At 40.8% G+C, this 18,671-nt stretch overlaps 1 protein-coding gene across 3 annotated transcripts; it reads right to left on the bottom strand.

Annotated features, from left to right (window-relative positions):
• Positions 1-294: 294 nt before the first annotated feature.
• On the bottom strand, positions 295-17,347 carry SFPQ (splicing factor proline and glutamine rich). 3 transcript variants are annotated; one of them, XM_058718131.1, is made up of 12 exons: positions 16,427-17,347; positions 15,545-15,733; positions 14,904-15,205; positions 14,708-14,803; positions 12,997-13,193; positions 12,793-12,877; positions 11,959-12,076; positions 11,578-11,626; positions 11,376-11,497; positions 2,547-8,963; positions 1,770-1,856; positions 295-1,106 (listed from the first exon to the last, which is right to left on the bottom strand). In XM_058718131.1, the coding sequence occupies exons 1-10, from the start codon at positions 17,234-17,236 to the stop codon at positions 8,826-8,828; spliced, it is 2,106 nt and encodes a 701-aa protein (XP_058574114.1). In that variant the 5' UTR covers positions 17,237-17,347; the 3' UTR covers positions 295-1,106; positions 1,770-1,856; positions 2,547-8,825. The 3 variants fall into 3 exon arrangements, with proteins under 3 accessions (XP_058574114.1, XP_058574113.1, XP_058574115.1); XM_058718130.1 differs by having other exon boundaries at positions 295-386; XM_058718132.1 differs by having other exon boundaries at positions 295-386; positions 2,547-2,594.
• Between the last annotated feature and the right edge of the window lie 1,324 nt (positions 17,348-18,671).

Raw genomic sequence — 18,671 nt, 5'->3', positions numbered from 1 at the left:
TACGCTAATTTTAGGAATAAAACCTATAAAGAAGGAAGGCAATTTTAAACTATCGATGGCTAAATCAGGTTAGTTAGGACAGTGAGGAAGGGCCGTTAAGGTTGATCAGTAATTAATGTTGAAGTAGCTCTGCCAAAAAGGTCCAAGAGTCCTGAATTATAACCTGTTCTATGCCCACAATATGGAGCATCTTTTTATATCACCTAGAAACAAGGTGATGACATATAAGGAGAATTCTAGGAAACAAAAGGTCCTAACTTAAAAACAAAAACCAAAACACATAAAAGCACAATCTGATTTTAAAATGTCTTTATTAACAACAATTAGGTTGCTCATTCCTCTTTGCCCTCTTCCTCACTGGTTTTCTGGACACAGTTCACCTGATCCTGCCAATTAAAAGAAACAATTACTCCAAAATATGTTAAGAATCAGAGTTCTCAAACATTTACCATTTCGCACCAAGTAAACTTCCTAACACCAAACAATACTAATCAAGGAGTGCGGTATTAACAATATTTAATGACCTATATAATTAAGGATTCTTTAAGAGGCAGATTATTTTAACACCAGACTTTGTCACCAGCTAGTTGATTCAAGTTTACTTCCATTCACTAGAACTTAAGTAGCAACCACTCTTGGAAGGAAGATCTAAGATACTCCATTAATTGGCACCTTCCCTAGGTTTAAGATATAGTCAATTAATTATTGCTATTTCTACATTATTCTCTTTTCAAACTACGATTATGACAGCCCTTTAAACCTGAGTGATTATCTAGTTATCTATTTATGCAATTTGTATTAGATGAGAAGACAGTAAGCTATTGTCTACCTACTACCTTTCTGTAAAATACTGGCACACAGTCATGTCCATTTGTTTACCTACTGTCTATGATGGCTTTCCCAGCTAGAATAGCAGAGTTGAGCTGAGTTTTCTTTAAAATTGCCAACCCGGGGGGTGTCTGGGTGGCTCAGTCGCTTAAGCATCTATCTGACTCTTGATTTCAGTTCAGGTCATGACTTCATGGTCATGAGATGGGAGTCCTCACTGGGCATGGAACATGCTTAAGATATTGTCTCTCTTTGCCTTTCCCCCGCTTACACTTGCTCTCAAAAAAAAAAAAAAAAAAATCTCACAAAACCAAACAAACACAAACCCCAAAACTGCCAACCCTTCTAATACATCAACCAGATGAGATCAACTATAGGAGATCCCATCAAGTGACTATGTGGTTAAAAAACCGGGAACTCTGGGGCACCTGGGTGGCTCAGTTAAGCACCCAACTCTTGATTTGGGCTCAGGTCATGATCTCCTGGTTCATGAGATCAAGCCCGTGTCAGGCTCTGTGCTGACAATTCAAAGCCTGCCTGGGATTCTCTCTCTCCTGCCCCTACCCCTCCCTGGCTCACGCACACACCCTCTCAAAATAAACAAACATTAAAATAAAAATACAAAAACAACCAAGGAACTTTAAATTTTCCAAACTCTCCTCTGCATAGTTCAATGGACAAAGGTAGATATACATACATACTCTTACAGAAAACTGAAGTCCCTGTTTTCCTGAGGCTTGAGCCAAACCAACAAACAAGACCTACAACCTCAAGAAGGCTGTTAAAATGATTATAAATATGTACTATAAAAACATATTCCCTACAAGGAAGTTTTAACACAGAGTAAGTTAAAATGAAATATTCACACATAAATAATCATGTTTGTAACACCCAAGAGTTGTCCGGAAGGCAGTTTACAAAGTAAGAATGATTCCACTTACCCAGACACTTCCTGAATCTAACAAGTTGTGGCTTTCCTTCTTGGCTCATGTTGTGGGATATCGTCTTGAGATTAATAGCTTATCCACCTATCATTAAAAATAGAATTTATATAGCATATTACATTTTTTTAAATTGTTAGTATGTACATTGTATTCTCACATCAACAAGAGGCACATTCTGGGGTACAGGTCTGGGTTCCAATCAGTGGTTTGTATTTTCTTTTGCTGTTTTTACTTAGGAAGGACCTGGCCCACACCAAGGTGACATTCTAAATTTTCTTCACATTAACACTTCAGAATTTTTCCTCCTCTACCAATGACCCATTCTGAATGGGTCAAAAGTGGAATTTAGAGTACTAAAAAGATGGCAATTCTCCAACAATTCAAGTCTTCTTTGTCCATTTTCTCTACATAACCATGTATCTTTTTCTATAGTTGTAAAAAAGTAACATACAATGTTAACATACAAAGTTAATAACAAAGTATAACTGACAAAGTTCTATTAGTTTCAGGTACAGATTCAACCATTTTTTTCAATTCTCCTACTGTTTGACTTGACACTTTTATAATAAAATACTCCCCACTTTCTCTTTCCCACTCACATTCACATGCAAACAACTATTTTCCAGAAACAAAACACTCGGACGTTATCTTAGGAGAGGTAAACATCTTAAAAATCAAACATGTTTTGCCCCACATAGCTAAATCAAATTATTTAACCTTTTTACAAATCAAACTCAAACTCTTCTACAGGTTAGGACTTCTAAAGAAACTTACTTGAAGTGAATGAGTACTCCAATATCAGCCAACATCAATCATTCTTACCTAAAGAATAATAAAAGAAAGTTAATATAAAAGACAAGGGTATAAAGGTTTTGAAAATGCTAGTTAACTTCAAAATTTAAAGAGTAAATTCCAGAGACAAAAGATTGGGGGCAAGTTACAGAATAAAAAAACAACAGGAAGAAACTTGATGGGGGGAAAAAATCTAAAATTATTCTTATGTAAAGTAATAAAGTAGACAGCTGAATTCAAATAAAAATTGTATCTTAATTGAAATACAAAAGCCTAACTGCTATTTTCACCAGTCTGAGCACAATCCAGTTTGACTGCAACCCAAAATATACTATCCCTTATGTGAAGGTATGTGACAACGTTTACCTTACCAAATGAGTTTTAACATCAGCTCTCTTTTCATATAAAAGCACATACCCTGCCCCCCATTCAAGTATGTCTTCCATTCTCAGGTGGACTGACCACCTTCAGCAGGAGTCCTCCAAGAAGAGTGCCCTCCCCACTCCACAGTACACAACACTGCAGCTGTTATCCTGCAATCCTATGTATTTGCCTCGTTCTTTCCCTCCAAGTCCTCACTGAGTGTTAAGTTGGGGCAGGAAAGCTATGCCTTATTCGGGACAGCAAGGAACCTGCATTTTTCTGAAGGAGAAGACATTCACCTTCACTATATATATGCCTGGTAGGGCCGCAGTGCACAAAAACCAGAAAGATCAGCCTTAATTCAAGTTCCAGGTTTTTCTTCCTCCCTGATTATCAGTTACTGCCAAGGGTATAAAAAATAAGAGTTCCCTGTTGCACATGTACCATCCATAAGGGATACTATATCGTTTTGCATTCTCCCCCATCCTCCAGATTATCCTAGTACTCTGCATCCAGCCCCCTTCTCACCCTCCAAATAAAATCTTTTCAGCACTGGTGTTCAAAAGCAACATTTTTATGGTTGATGGTGTACAACTGTGAGAGTTCCACAGTTGAGTCTTAAAAATTGCCAATCATTATCTAGCAGCAATGACAGATGATTAGGAGCAGTCAAATCCTCAGAATTCTTTCCCTAATAGGCAGCCATTTGAGAACTGCACTAGCTGACAGACACTGAAACATTATCAGCTAAAGCCAAAACCAAATAAAGGCCCAGAACAAGCATCCTGGCTCTCTCAAACCTGTCCAAAATCATTAAGGGAAAGGCAATAAAAATGCAGGACTGTTGATCATGTCACTGCAGCTGACAATGATTAACAATAGGAGACATGCAACCCCCATTAAGGTTAAAAGTCCAAAACTAGTCACACGCATCTCTTTCTTGGGGAAAAATGAGACTATTATACATTCTTGGTAGGTTTTGCAACCTTGTGTGAAGAGCACCCATTCCATTTCTTTCATCTTTCAGAAAGCACCGGTATCTGTTCCAAGGGCCTAACAGTACGAAAATGCATTCTGGCATCACACCTCTGAACTTTAGACCATTCTCATTAAAAAGAATAATTCTGGTTTGCAACAAGGAAACACTATGAAATACAATGCAAGCACCTCGGTATAGTGGTGTTACTGAAGCCCATTTATTCCCAGCTTTTTGAGTGAGTGATTTTAAAATCCTCTACACTAAGATTCACAAATTATAGCTACATACAAATCGAAACTAGTTTAGAATTGACTTAAGTCACAGGTTTCTCATTTCAAAGTGCAAAAGCCTACTCATCTTGAAATAAGCAGAAATGAAGCAAAATTAACCCCCCACCCCAATGATTTTCCTCAAGTCCATATATTGTAACAAGTACATTCTCTCAAAATTGTTATTGACTGTTAAGAAATGAACCTGAGCTTTTATTTCTAAACACTTGAATCACTAAATCACGGTAGCAAGTGTTGGCCACCGATTTAATGGATTATGCCACAGGAAAATCCCATCGGGGTTGTATGTCAATTTAGCGACACTATTGTCACTAATATTGAGCATTATGTTTGAACTGCATTGTATTATTAACAAAGAGCTAAACTAGTCACCATTTGCTTTTTCACCTAACAGGAGAGTCAAGGTATTTGTTTGAATAGACTACGTATTAAAGTACAAATTTGTCCCCACCTTGTGAATTGCTTGCCAAAGAGCAAGCCATTTTTCTTGATACAATGGAAGAAAATTCTCATAGTCACGAAGAGTTTTCACCGGCATTTATGCAAAGTAAACCAAACTTCCAGTTACAGAGCAGAAAGCATTATACGTGAAAGCTGTTTCCATGCATGCTAGCTAAAAACCAGCTCGGAGACCAAAGTTAAGTTGAATTGAGGTCTGGAACAACAGTTGATGCAAAGCTTACAAAGCTGAAGTCCTAAGCAACCAAAGCTGCTTTTGAAGACTTTTTATTTTTTTATTTTTGGTAAGCATTTTGGATTATAACATCACATCCCTAAAGCTAAGGGAACCAAATTCAAAAATCTACTCTGAACATTTGCAGTCATCCTACAGAATACGACGAAGAAGTCTTAGGATTGGGAAATGATTCCCAACGTGTATTCAACTGCAGGCAAGTCAACATGCCACACCACTTTCCCCCAGGTTTAGAGCATAGACATATTTAGACAAGTCACATAACTTGGAACTATTCACATTAGATTCCCATCTAAGCCCACGTTAGTAACAAAGGTATTCCCATGAAGCCCATTAAAAAAAAAAATTTAAGTCACATTACAAAAAAAAAAACAAAAAAAAAAAACAAAAAAAAAAACCACTGTACTTTTTAGTCTTAATTCACTCCAACCTGCAGAATGATTACCAAGATTGCATTCTGAAATGGATATTGCTGACCTATGGGCAGGTCAGTTTGCTACAACAGAGACTCAGTATCACATGCTATACAGTCCATGTCAAGATGCTAAAAGCACTCTACTTTCCAAGTATGGTTTGATTCCCTCTCCCCCACACCACTGACGTGTTCCACGTTCTCTTCAGTTACAATGCAACTAAAGGAAACCACACAACTGCATCAGATGTACCAAAGAACAAAGTTTGCACTTTTTATCTGAGAACTGCAACAGCACTGATTTCTGCCTGACAAATTACAGCTTGAAACCCAAACCCACGCAGTTTTGATAGCAGCTAGCTTTACCATCCAAGTGTTAGGTGCTGCACTGTAATTTCATGGTCAGAAGTGTGATGTCAGAATGCCCACGGAATAAAAGTACATAGCAAGTCACCAAGTTAGATTATATTGCTTGTTACCTACCTGTATGCAGTCGGCAATGAGAATCTTGGAGCAAGCAGGAATACTACATCCGGGTCCTAATGTCCATTGCCATTTGCGGTACTACGTTCCTCACAGTTACGCACTGCAGAAATGCTGGCTAAATGCAGTTATGTAGCAGGCCACTACTTTAATAGTGCACAATTGCAGTCCAAGAACACCAGAAAACATCCCGCCACAACGTAGTGGCTTGCCCGAGAAAAGCCAAGTATCTAAATTTTTGTCTGCCATAATATGCCACTTATAAAAATTGCACAGGCGTAACGTTACAATTTCCCAAATTATTATCTGTTTGTATTAGTGGTATAATACATCTATATAAAGAGTGGTGGGGTTTATAGGACTTCTTAGGAGTTTTAATTAGTGTTCTAAGCAGAGGATTATGGTTTCACTAAATAATGTGAGCCATTCAGTTAATCTTAGAAGGTACCTATTGAATACACTGGGATCTCGTAGAGAATGCAGTTTAAAGATTAGGAGTAATAAGCTTAAAATGATCAGTGTTCCTCTTAAAATTATGAGAGAAAGTGGAGAAGAGGAAATGGGGGCAGCTGGTTTCTTTAAATAAGAAAAATGGCTGAAATACTTCAAAAGTACTACATTCCCTTTCCCACCCATTTCATATCAGCTTTTAGGAAACTCCTTTTTAAGAGGATTTAAATTCACATTAAGCTAAAAACTACCATATGCATTCCAAGACTTATTGAAAGTCTCTTTGAGTAGCTTACAACCCTTGGTACACTGCTGTTTCAGTGAGGAAAAGGCAAAACTTAGTGGAAACTAAGCAACATTATTTGCTAAACAACGTTTAGCAATTCTACAGCCCACAGTAAGGCTAGCAAAACCACAACTTTCAGGAGATTATCCATTAGCATCCTTCACCACTCTTCAAAGGTACAGTACTAACAAAAGCTTATTTTAGGGGTCTGTGCCAGCATCCCTTATAAAGAAAGGCATGTAATCTGAAAAATAAACTGAAACATTAATTTTATAGGCAGATTTTCCCACTTCCCCACCAGCCCCCGCCCACACACATTCACGTTCACCCTCTGTGGGTGTCCCATGAACACCCCTTAATTTATCATTAGTGGAGTCCCTACCATACAATTCAATCAAATTGTAATGGATTCCTTTCAAATCCAGACCCTTGTTTCCATACAGAAAACCTCATACATATCACCAATTAATGACTTGGGACAAAACTTCCTCATGGATAGAATTATGGTGGAACTACTACCGACTTCCAAGTGTCTTGGGGAAGAAATAATAAACATATTCTAAGGAGAGTCTCTTCCTTAATTAGCACACCATGTACCTGTCAAGTCACACAACCAGAATTGAGTGACATGCCTTTATACTCCACTAGTGTTTTACTTTTAGTATTATCCAGTTTCCTATGCAGAAAGTGCTCAGAGTTTCAACAAGAGGTTTCCCTTTGTACTCAGGCACAATACTAAACTTCAGCATTTAACGAAGATTTGATTTAGAATTTTACTTTTGCCAATTAGCACCAAGAACAGAGGTGAAAAGGAGGAAGACACATTCCATAGTAAGAGTTCTGTAATGTACAAATTTGAATGGAACGAAGAACAAAGCCAAACCATTCAATTACTTTACCTACTTTTAGGAAGCTGTTCCTCTGCTAACATACATAACGCTGGGAAAACAGGTTCCCATCGTACTATCAGACAACAATAACAATCTACTTTAATGTTAAGTCAGAATGTCTTATCCTAATGGAAGGAGATTCAATGAAGTTGACAATCAGCTGACAACACCATCGAAACACTCCAAAACTTTATGGTGGGAGAAAGGGGTATTTGTACTGTGTAGCATGAGCAACTCTCTCCAGATTTAGTGCTACATCAAAAGTAAACTATAGAAAAGCAGGTTAACAAATAGTTTACAGTAAGAATCGTGATCTACAACGCTACTGGTCATTAACAGTCACCACTAGTTCTTAGAAAAGAGAACAAGTTTTCATAGCCCTACAGATTTTGTCCACCAGAAGTAGCACAAGGAGATGTAAAAGTTACAGAGTACAAATGTATACGTAGCTAAACCTACTTCATGGTTACTACGCTTCTTACTTGCAAGTTGAATTTTTCACACTAAACCCCATCATCATAAATCGCTTGAAGTAATACATGAAAAGGCTTCATGTTTAACAATCTTTAATTCAAATATGAAAGTTCAATACAAGCCATTTGTAGGGCTTGGGACTTGTTCTTTTAAAAACAAGAATGGAGGAATGCAACAAAATGATCTTTCCACTTTTTTCTTCAGAAACTTTCAAGGAAAGGATAGATCATAGGGCCATAAAGATCCATTTAGTCATACCCACTTTCTCCCCCTACCAAGTCTTTCACCCATTCCATAATCTTAATACACATTCCTGAAGGAAGAGTTACAGTTCAGCTTGCTTACATAACCATTTAAAAATACTTAGCACCAGCTTGCTTCCTATAATGCCAAACAAATCATGAAACTACTTCAATATGCATTTCTTCTTTTTAAAACAAGGGGGGGGGGGTACTTATTTGTAGAAAGCAATGCTTAGCCTACAGATACATTTCCCAGAAATGGCATATGCCATTCAAAGGCCTAGACACGCTCATGCTTTCAAAGTGGAATACCTAGCCTAATGTGCATAGAAGCATGAATGGCAAAGTTGAAGATCAATATTATAACTATTTTTTCTATTTATTTGAAGCACAGTAAAAAAAAAATTGGTACACTTTGGAAATTCAGTGGCACAAGGTACACTGCCATAACTTGAGGGACATTATACAGTTAAAAAAAAAAAAAAAAAAGGAAATAAAAAGGAAAAAGAATTCCCCTGTTTGAAACACTGCATTACATAATTTTACCTGCCCAAACAGACCATTTACAAATATTAGGTCAATAAACTGCTAACATCCATAAAAAGGTAGCTTTCTTACTAAAATGCAAGAATTTAAAAGATTGGTATCTAAACAAGAAAAGACAAAAACAAACTGGAATGAAAACCTAGATATCACATCTAAAATCGGGGCTTTTTGTTTGGGCCTTCATACTCTTCTCTCCCTCTACCATATCCTGCTGGAGTTCCAGGCCCCATTCCTCTAGGACCCTGTCCACCCACAGGTCCCGCACCTCCCTGCCCAAAGCGCTCAGTACGCTATTGGAACAGTAATTAACAGTTCATTATATGTAGTTGATGTCCATGTGTGTTAAGTAAATATTTTAGAAGGTTCCGTAGTCAACGTTCGTCGATACAATCACCAATGAGTCGATCCACAGGTACCGGGAACATAGAAAGGAAAAAAGGGTAATTTGAAAATTAGTTTACGATAATACATGCCTTGTGGTATGTTCCCACTTGAGCCATTCTCATACACCTGTTTCAAAGAATAGGTCTTCCCTGTAGTGCTAAAAAATTTAAGAATTAGTGCAGATGTGAAAACCCATTCCAAAATGAGTTTTAAGAAATTTCACATCAGATTAACCCACTGCAAAAGCTTGCAAACTTCTCACTTTCAAGGTCTGAACAGGAAATTTAATTTCCAAGTAAGCCTAACAAGCCCAACCAGACAGATTCAATTCACTCAATGAAGTGACAAAGACCTACTCACCAGTTAGTGGCATGAGCTGCATAAGAAACCTTGTGCTTTTCAAGATCTTAAGACACATCTGCTAAGTTGCAGAATCTTAAAACGTTCAAAGTTTTAATAAAATGCTACCAGACTACAAAAAGAAAAAGCATAAAAGACTAACAGATTTAGTCACTTAACCGGCACAGTAACTTCATTAAAAGTGTTGCCATATTCTCACAGGTATACCACCTTCAGAACCATCACTAAATAAGCAGAGACAATTATGTTCACAGTAGTATAGTTGCAAATTGACTAAATATACAGCCCACCCCCACACCAGCCCAGCTTTTCCTTCGGGTCTTTGAAAGTCTACGGACACTTAGCTATGATTCCATGTTTTGGGAATCTCCCAAACAGCTTAACACCAAGCTTAAGTGACTGCAGTAAAGCAGGACTTCGTTATTCCATCTAGTTTTAAGTACTTTAATCTTAGAAACCTATGTTCCCAAACAGAAAAATCCTATTGATATGCAAAGCACAAAAGCCTTACAAATTCTATTCAAAATAAATCAGTTACAGAAAACATCACTCCAAAAGGGAGGGGAAAAAAGCAGTGTTTAACTTGCTATACATAGTTCAAACGTGTTTTCTACTATATACTATAGGACTACTTAAACTAAATCTCAATTCTTTAAACTATTTTCTCAAAAACCTAAAAATGTCAGGGTTTTAACGCATTGTACGGTGTTTCTCAAAAGCCATGAGAAAATTTGGGGGTTTCACGGTTATGTTATTACATCTTAGAACCCTACCTGTTACAGGAGACAGAAAAAATCTCAATTGTGGGAACATCATGCCAAATTATATTTTACAAATTTGATACAGACCTACAATCTGCCTTTTAGGAAGCGTATAAACCAAAATGTTACCCACGTTATTTTTTAAATTCATTTTGAAGAAAACGACACTACATTTACCCAACCAGCTATTTATGATTCTAATTCTCAAAAAACCTCAAGTAGACTTTAAATGGATTAGACCCCATAATAAATCCTTACATTCCTATTTGTAAAATAAACCTAACGAGCTATGTGTTGCAGCTTCCCTCTCCTTTGCCAAAAGCCTGTAGGTGAACCAATCATATTCAACTCAGTTATGAAAATGCACACTTCTCTAAACCCACCTCTAAATCCAATATTCAAATTTCCTATGGATTTGTAAAGCCCTAACACAGCCACTCAGACCAATTCACTTGGTTGTTTCTAAAGCATCCTGACAGACTACCTGTACAGTTAAAATATGAAAGCATCAAGAAGGTTCAGATCAAATGCACACAACTAGTATGCTTAAAATGGTCATGGATTGTTGCTATCCTGTAGCAATATAGAGATGTCAGTGTTTTAGAAGGTGCACCTATTGACAGGCCCAACAAGTGGGAAACGACGAGTCAAAACAGTAAACAACTCCCTTCTCATGGGTAGAAACCACACCAAATATAGGTCAAAGTCCTACACATCACTAAAACATGCCTAAAACTATAAACTGCAAGTCTGATTCATACTTATGGCAAATATCAGCTTAATGAATGACAGTTTGCCATTTGATTACTCTCACGTGGATGTAGAATAATCAGGTACATCATCTAACATTTAGAATTTGGATTTGCCATGTGCTAGAGTGCAAAAGTACACAAGCAATATAATGGAAAGCACCTATGTCTACTTATTGCCGAAAAGAACTCCAACATACTACTGACAGCATTGACTTCTTGTTGGCAACCGTTTCTGTTTAGGTTACCGCATACTGAGTTCTTCTATGTTGCCAAAGTTTTCCTCAATATTATGATTTACATGATACGGGAACTAAAAAGAGGTTCAGTTACCTACTTAAAAAAAAAAAAAAAACAAAAGAAAAAAAAAACAGAAAACAAAACACACACACGTAAGTTGTGAAAAATGAGAAATTTCCTTTGTACTACGTCACACAGGATACATTACCATGTCGCTTCCCATCATGGAACCACTCATGGTTGCTGGTGGAACTCCAGGATTAGCTTCATAACCTATGCCACCACCACCACCTAGAGGTGGAAATTTCTGGCCTCCTGAACCATAGGGATCTAGGAAACAAAAATGCTGGTTACAACTCAACCAGAATACAGCTCTTGAATGGTACTGCTAATATTATTTTCATGCTTACCTCCCATGTTCATTGCTCCTCCTCCACCCATTCTCATGTCTCTTTCTCTCTGAAAGAAAAAAATCCCTTTCATATGTCCATACCAAGAATTCTTAGACAAAAAAAAATCTCCAAAACTCAAAGATGAAGACTATTTTTAAAATCAGTATCCTGAAACCACTTGTTGAAAGTCAATTATCCAAAAACCGATAAAGCTTCTTCCTAACCAATGAAATCTTTAGGCCCAGCCAAGAAGATAAAACTCAAAGCGTATCATAATACACTTGTAAAAACAAAAACTATAAAGTGAAATGTTATATTTAACTTAGTAAGACTTCATATTTTTGGTACCTACAAGTTTTGTAGACAACTCCAACTAGACTGCAATAGAATTTTACTTACTGGATCCATGTAGCCCATCCGGCTATAACTTTCCTCTCTTTGGCGTCTCATTTGTTCTTCCATTTCACGTTGACGAATCATCATCTCTTCTTCCCTTCTACGTCGTTCTTCTTCTTGCCTGGAAATATTCATCAAGCACATGAACGGTCACCCACATCTTTTAAAAGTTAATTTGAAGGGGTGCCTGGGTGGCTCTGTCAGTTGGGCATGTGACTTCAGCTCAGGTCATGATCTCAGTTTGTGAGTTAGAGCCTGCTTGAGATTCTCTCTGCCCCTCCCTACCTGTGCTCTCCCATGCTATGCTATCTCAAAATTAATGAACTTTAAAATAAATAAGTCAACTTGGAAAAAGCTAGTGGTCTGCCTCAGAGCTTTACAAAGTTTAGGTTAGAGGAACACCTGGGTGGTTTAGCCGATTAGTCACCTGACTTCGGCTTCTCCAAGTTCATAGCAGTTCATGGGTTTGAGCCAGGCACTCTTCTGAGTAGAAAACCCACTCTGGATTCTGTCTCCCTCCCTCTCTGCTGCCTCCCTGGCTCGCTCACCCTCTCTCTCAAAAATAAACATTAAAAAAGAATTACAAAGTCTAGATTAGAGCAAACACACAGGAAAGCCTGAAGAGAGTCTAGAACAGACCTAGAAGCATTCTGGCAAAGAAAACTGGTGTCCTAAATGAAAACCTTACACTCTACTCCGATTTAGTGTGAAACCAACACTGACATATGTCCGTATTTAACCTCTGTATGCCACACTCACCTCCAAGACTTAGGTGTATCTTTTCCTCTAAATGTTTATGCAGAAGAAAAGGCTTAATTTAGTTTAACAAAATTTTACCTTAGCTGCATTTCTTTACGTTTCTGCATTTCTTGATTATGAAGTTCTTCCATGCGTCTTAATTCTTCCTGGCGTCTCATCAGATCTAAACATTAGAAAATTTTGTTGTGAATTCACATTAGTGGGGTTCTAAAAAGTTCAAAAAGCAATTCAGCCTATCAGTGAAATTTACACAACAGGATCTTTTTTTTTTTTTTTTTTTACCTTGACGCAAAAGATTTGCCTGATGTTCGTGATAAGCATCTTCCATTTCACTTTCCAATTTGTCCTTTGCATCTTTCATGTTTTTTTCAACTTGCTCCCTTTGCTGTTTCTCCATTTCATCCAGGGACTTCCATCGCTGAGAATATTCATACTCAAATGTGCCATGCTGGGCAAAACGAGGAGGGGTTTCTCTCTCCCTGACAATATTTCAACATGAACCGATTTGTGGATGCACATAAGAAAGACTACTCAATTACCCTAAAAACACTGATTTTGCCCCTGGCCTATCGACTCTAAGAAATACCCAAAGGCAGGGGATGGCAGGGGCGCCAGGGTGGCTCAGCCGGTTAATCGTCCAACTTCTGGTTTTGGCTCAGGTCATCTCAGTGTCATGAGATCAAGCCCTGAGTTGGGCTCTGCACATCATGACAACATGGAGTCTGCTTGGGTTCTCTCTTTCTGCTCCTCCCCACTCGCATTCTTTCTCAAAATAAATAAATTTTAAAAAATAGCTTTACATCAAAAATAATACATGTCCCAAGATGCCTGGCTGGCTCAGTCAGAAGCACATGACTCTTGATTTTGCGGTTGTGCATTTGAGCCTTATGAATTTGAGCCCCGTATTGGGTGTAGAGATTACTTAAAAATAAATCTTTGAGTCGCCTGAGTGGCTCAGTCGGTTAAGCGCCCAACTTCACTTCAGGTTGTTATCTTGCAGTTTGTGCTGACAGCTCAGAGCCTGGAGCCTGCTTCAGATCCCGTGTCTCCCTCTCTCTCTGCCCCTCCCCACCCTCTCAAAAATGAATAAAATTTTTAAATTTTTAAACCTTTATGTAAAAAAGTAATACATGTCCCAGAATTGTATGGTAACAGAAAATAATGGGCACTGAAAAGCAACCCTACCTTCCTCATTTCCTAATTCTGTTTCCTCTAACCAAATGCCTAATCAAGGAGTATTTTTTTTTTCCATTCTTAAAAAGGAAAATACCTATTCATCACACAACTGTTCTAAAGACAAAACAAAATTCCATGTAAACTATACCTATCTCAACAATGAATACTAGGCATTTGAAGATCTCTGCTTCAAAACCTCTAAACTTCCATGGGGCGCCTGGGTGGCGCAGTCGGTTAAGCGTCCGACTTCTGCCAGGTCACGATCTCGTGGTCTGTGAGTTCGAGCCCCGCGTCAGGCTCTGGGGCCTGTTTCCGATTCTGTGTCTCCCTCTCTCTCTGCCCCTCCCCCGTTCATGCTCTGTCTCTCTCTGTCCCAAAAAATAAATTAAAAACGTTGAAAAAAAAAAAAATTAAAAAAAAAAAAAAACAACCTCTAAACTTCCTGAGCCTTAGATTTCTTTTTTTTTTTTTTTTTTTTTTTTTTTAACGTTTTATTTATTTTTGAGACAGAGAGAGACAGAGCATGAACGGGGGAGGGTCACAGAGAGAGGGAGACACAGAATCTGAAACAGGCTCCAGGCTCTGAGCTGTCAGCCCAGAGCCCGACGCGGGGCTCGAACTCACTGACCGCGAGATCGTGACCTGAGCTGAAGTCGGACGCTCAACCGACTGAGCCACCCAGGCGCCCCCTGAGCCTTAGATTTCTATCAAGCATGTATGCATTTGAAGAATTTTGCATTTTCTAGGCAAAAGTGAAGTTACTGCAAATTGTTTGGACTTAAATAAGAAAAATGCTTAAAATTTAAATCAATCTTACTTTTGATACATTGGATTCTTCTGTGCAAGTTTTTCAGGAAGGCCATCTTCATCATCTAATTGTTCAAGTGGTTCCACAATGACTGGACGAGGAGTTCTAATAACAAAAATGGTTCCGTCTTAACTTCGTTTCAGTTTTGTTTCAACTTCCTCATCCAAGTTAATAAATAAAAATTAGGATAAGCACAAGAACTTACGTTGTTAGTAAGAAAACACCTTCACTGCATCTTTCAAATGCTTTCCTTGCTGCTGGTTTGGAAGCAAACTCAACAATGCCTTTCCCTGTAGATCTCCCGCGATCATCCACAATTACAACAGCCCTTTCAATAGGACCAAACTGGCTAAAAGCTTCTTCCAACAGTTCATTGGAAACATAAGGTGAAAGGTTTCGAACAGAAAGGGCGGCAGCATGTGTGGCAAAGCGAACCCGAAGCTGTCTACCTCTCATCGGTGTATCATCAAGTTCAGCTTTGGCAATTTCAGCCAGTGCTCTAGATTCCTGAAAGTTATCAGACATGCTCATGTTAATAACTTCCTATTGGCTAATGTCCACTCTGAAACTGTTAAAAGCTTAACTCCCACTCCTATTCTTCCTCAGGCTCAGTTCAAGCAGCCCTCCCAGACACCACTCAGAGTAGGTAGTTAAATGTCTTATCCACCCACTCTCCTCTTTTCTTAGGTACCAACAATTATTCGCCATGTAAGTGGCATCTTGTTTGTAAAAAAGGTGAAAAATTTAAAAACCAACTTATTGCTGTTGGTTTGAACGCTAGCGTCTGCAGTAGCAAAAAATGAAAACACTCTTCTAAATCCACATTAAATAAAAAAAAAAACTCACAAGTTTAATAAATCCAAATCCTTTGCCTTTGTTGATAAAAACTTCTCCTGGTTCTCCATATTTAGCAAATAGTCTTTTGAATTCATCCTCTGTGATATCAGCAGGTAGATTCCCAACAAATAACCGACAACGCTGAGTGTAAGTTTTCTCTCCAGGCCTCCTCAAGAGAGACAAGTTGGCTTTAAACCCCTAATGAAAAAGAAAGGAAATTTTTCAGACACCAGTCACCTCATCAACTAGGAAAATTCAGTAACAATGTTCGCTTTTCCCAGCCTGGGTAACACCACCAACGGAGTTATTCTTCAATGCCGTTTAAAATCAAAACAAAATTTCACTTATTTGCGGATTTCCAATGCAGTTAACTATCCGAACATCAAACAGCCCAAACCATCCAGAACACTCGAGAATAGACCTACAGCCCTCTCTAGACTCGACTCTACATGAGCAACCTCGTCAGCTGTACATGCTTAGTGTCGCTAACAAATCTATATCGTAGCAGACGTTAAGTCAAATCAAGTATTACGTGAAAAAAAATGACCAAAACCAGGCTGTCACCCACATGACTTGTGCCTGCTCCGGTAAGGCCGGAAGTTCCCAGATCTCTCCAACCCTACACAGCACGCTCTAGTCTGGTTCCCAGGACCCGCTAGCTTTAACATGGCCCAGGGCAGCTTGTCATCGCCTGCCTCCCCAGGACAGCCTCCCTCGGGCCTCTTAGAGGCCCCACGCCGTCCGACCCCTACTCCGGCAGCGGCCCCGCCCTCGGCCGCCCGCGCGCACGCGCTCTTTCCGGTCTCCGACAAAATGGAGGCCGGGAAAGGAAGGAGGAGGGGGCCGCCGCCATCTTAGGGAAACCGACGCGTACCTCCGGGAGACACTCACCTCCGAGTCGGAGATCTTCTCCTCGCTGCGGCCACCAGGCCCGCCGGGTGGGGGCCCCTGGTGGTGCTGCTGGTGGTAGGGTGGGTGGTGCTGCCGGCCTCCTCGGGGCTCCCCGCCGCCTCGATGTGGCGGCTTGGGGTGGCCGCCAGGAGTACTTAGGCCCGGGCCGCCGCCGGGCTTCGGCCCGCCTGGCATTTTGCCGCCTTTCGGGCCTCCGGGTCCTGGGCCCTGCTTAGGACCGGGCCCCGGGCCCCCTGCGGGTGGAGGCGGGGGGCCCCCGGCCTGAGGTGGGGTGGTGGGGACACCGCTGCTCGGCGGCGCGGGCGGGGGCGCCCCGGGGGGCGCCGAGGTGACAGCGGGCGGCGGGGTCGGGGTGGGGCCTGGGCCCGTGGGGGCCCCAGAGGTCGGGGGAGTGGCGGGCGGTGCCGAGCCGGAGGCCGGCGGAGCGCTGCCCACTCCGGGAGCCGGGCCGGGTCCCTGAGGAACGACGGGCTTGGACGAGTCCTGTGGCGGCGGCGGCGGCTGCTGATGCGGCGGCTGATGCGGCGGTGGCTGAAGTGGCGGCGGCTGCTGTGGTGGCGGCTGCTGCGGTGGTGGCTGCTGCTGTTGCTGGTGCGGAGGCGGTGGTGGGATTGGGGGCTTGGGGCCACCCTGGCCCGGGCCGGGCCCCATGGGTCCGCGGTTCTGATTGAGGCCCATGCCGGGCGGCGGGGAGCGGAAGTCGTGGAGGCCGCCGCGGCCGCCGCCTCCTCCGCGCCGGTGGAAGCCGCCACCGCCACCGCCACGGCTCCGGAACCGATCCCGAGACATGTCTGTAATCAAGGGGCGGTCGAGGCAGAAGCGGAGAAGACGCTCTGGGAACGTGGAGGCCACCTTGCTTCGCACAAGATGGCGGATGACACAGGCGGCGCGCCGCCTTTGTCCTCCTCTTATATAGGCCAGCTGGCTTGGCCCCGCCTACTTCTCGATCTGTAGCTCCAATAGCCAATTGCAAGTACGGTACTTGATTACACAAAGTTACGGAACGCTAATCTTTCCGATTGGCTTCCGGATGAGAGGAGGGAGGCATGGAGGGGCTGAAGTTTCCAGTTGGCCAATGAGCAGAAAAGGAGTTGGCTGCAGGCCACTGTGATTTGCTGTGAGAAATTTGAATGGGTTCGCCAGAGCTCAGTTTTCCCTGATAAGCCACGGCCCTATCAGCTCCTGGGGAGAGATGTTAGAGGACCCTTTTCTTTGTTGATTACTCCCAAGAGCTGCCTCCGGGTATCCTTGCCCTGAAAGAACAGCTGTTCTCCGTTCTCGGGTTCAAAAGCATAAATTACGTGTATCTACTATCTACTCTACCTTGTTCTGGGCCAATTAAACTTGAGAACTAAAATCTTACCGATTTCACACACCCAAGCTTACTGATTTCATTTTGGAACCTCAGCGGAGTACAGGTTTGTTCTAGCAGTATAAATTTGGGAATAGGCTTAAGTTAGTGAACTCTTTGTTAAAAAAGGAAGTTTTGACTGTGTGTGAGCTTGTGTGTAAACTAGTAATTTACAAGCACAAGTCACAGGAGGAATATAACATTTTCCTTAATTCCTAGCACTCAATAGTTTGTGGACAGATTAAGATACTTCCAAATTACAACGTTAAAATATCTGTATGGAATCAACCAATGGGCACCATCCTTCTTCCTTCGTACAGCATCTTCTAACCGTATCCCTTAACACCCTTCCTAGTTACTGTCATCTATGGACCTTTTGATGGATCGATCATTCCTCCCTCAATTAATACTAGGCCATGGCTCATTGTCCTCCTCTCCATCTCTATTTCTGCTCATCATTCAACATCTAGGTGGATGAATACCCAATACTCTGTCAATTCTTTACCTCCAACAATCTTCTATCCTATAGTAGCTACCCAACCCCCATCATAGTCGCCCTGTGTTTGTTATTGCCAGTAACTACACCATCTCTAAAATCTCCTTTTCAAGAATCTCAATTGTCTGATCAGTAACTGTAACTGTCCAATCAGTACCTCTTGATTCTTTGACTTCCTCAAAACCTCCAAATCATTAAATGTACTGCTTTTTCACTATCTCTCACGTTCTTACGGTCATAACTTGTGTCACCAGGTTTAGATGTCATGATTGTCTTGTTTTCCTCTTTCTCCATTACACTAATCCCAATCCTCACCTTCTTAATGAGAGCTGAGGCTTTCAATTTAAGTTCTTGACCACAAACCTCAAAAGGGCATT

The sequence above is a fragment of the Neofelis nebulosa genome, chromosome 2 (genome assembly GCF_028018385.1).
Source record: "Neofelis nebulosa isolate mNeoNeb1 chromosome 2, mNeoNeb1.pri, whole genome shotgun sequence".
Classification (NCBI taxonomy): Eukaryota; Metazoa; Chordata; class Mammalia; order Carnivora; family Felidae; genus Neofelis; species Neofelis nebulosa.
Note: the sequence above shows the minus strand (reverse complement) of the source record. Positions and strands in the feature narration are given on the sequence as shown.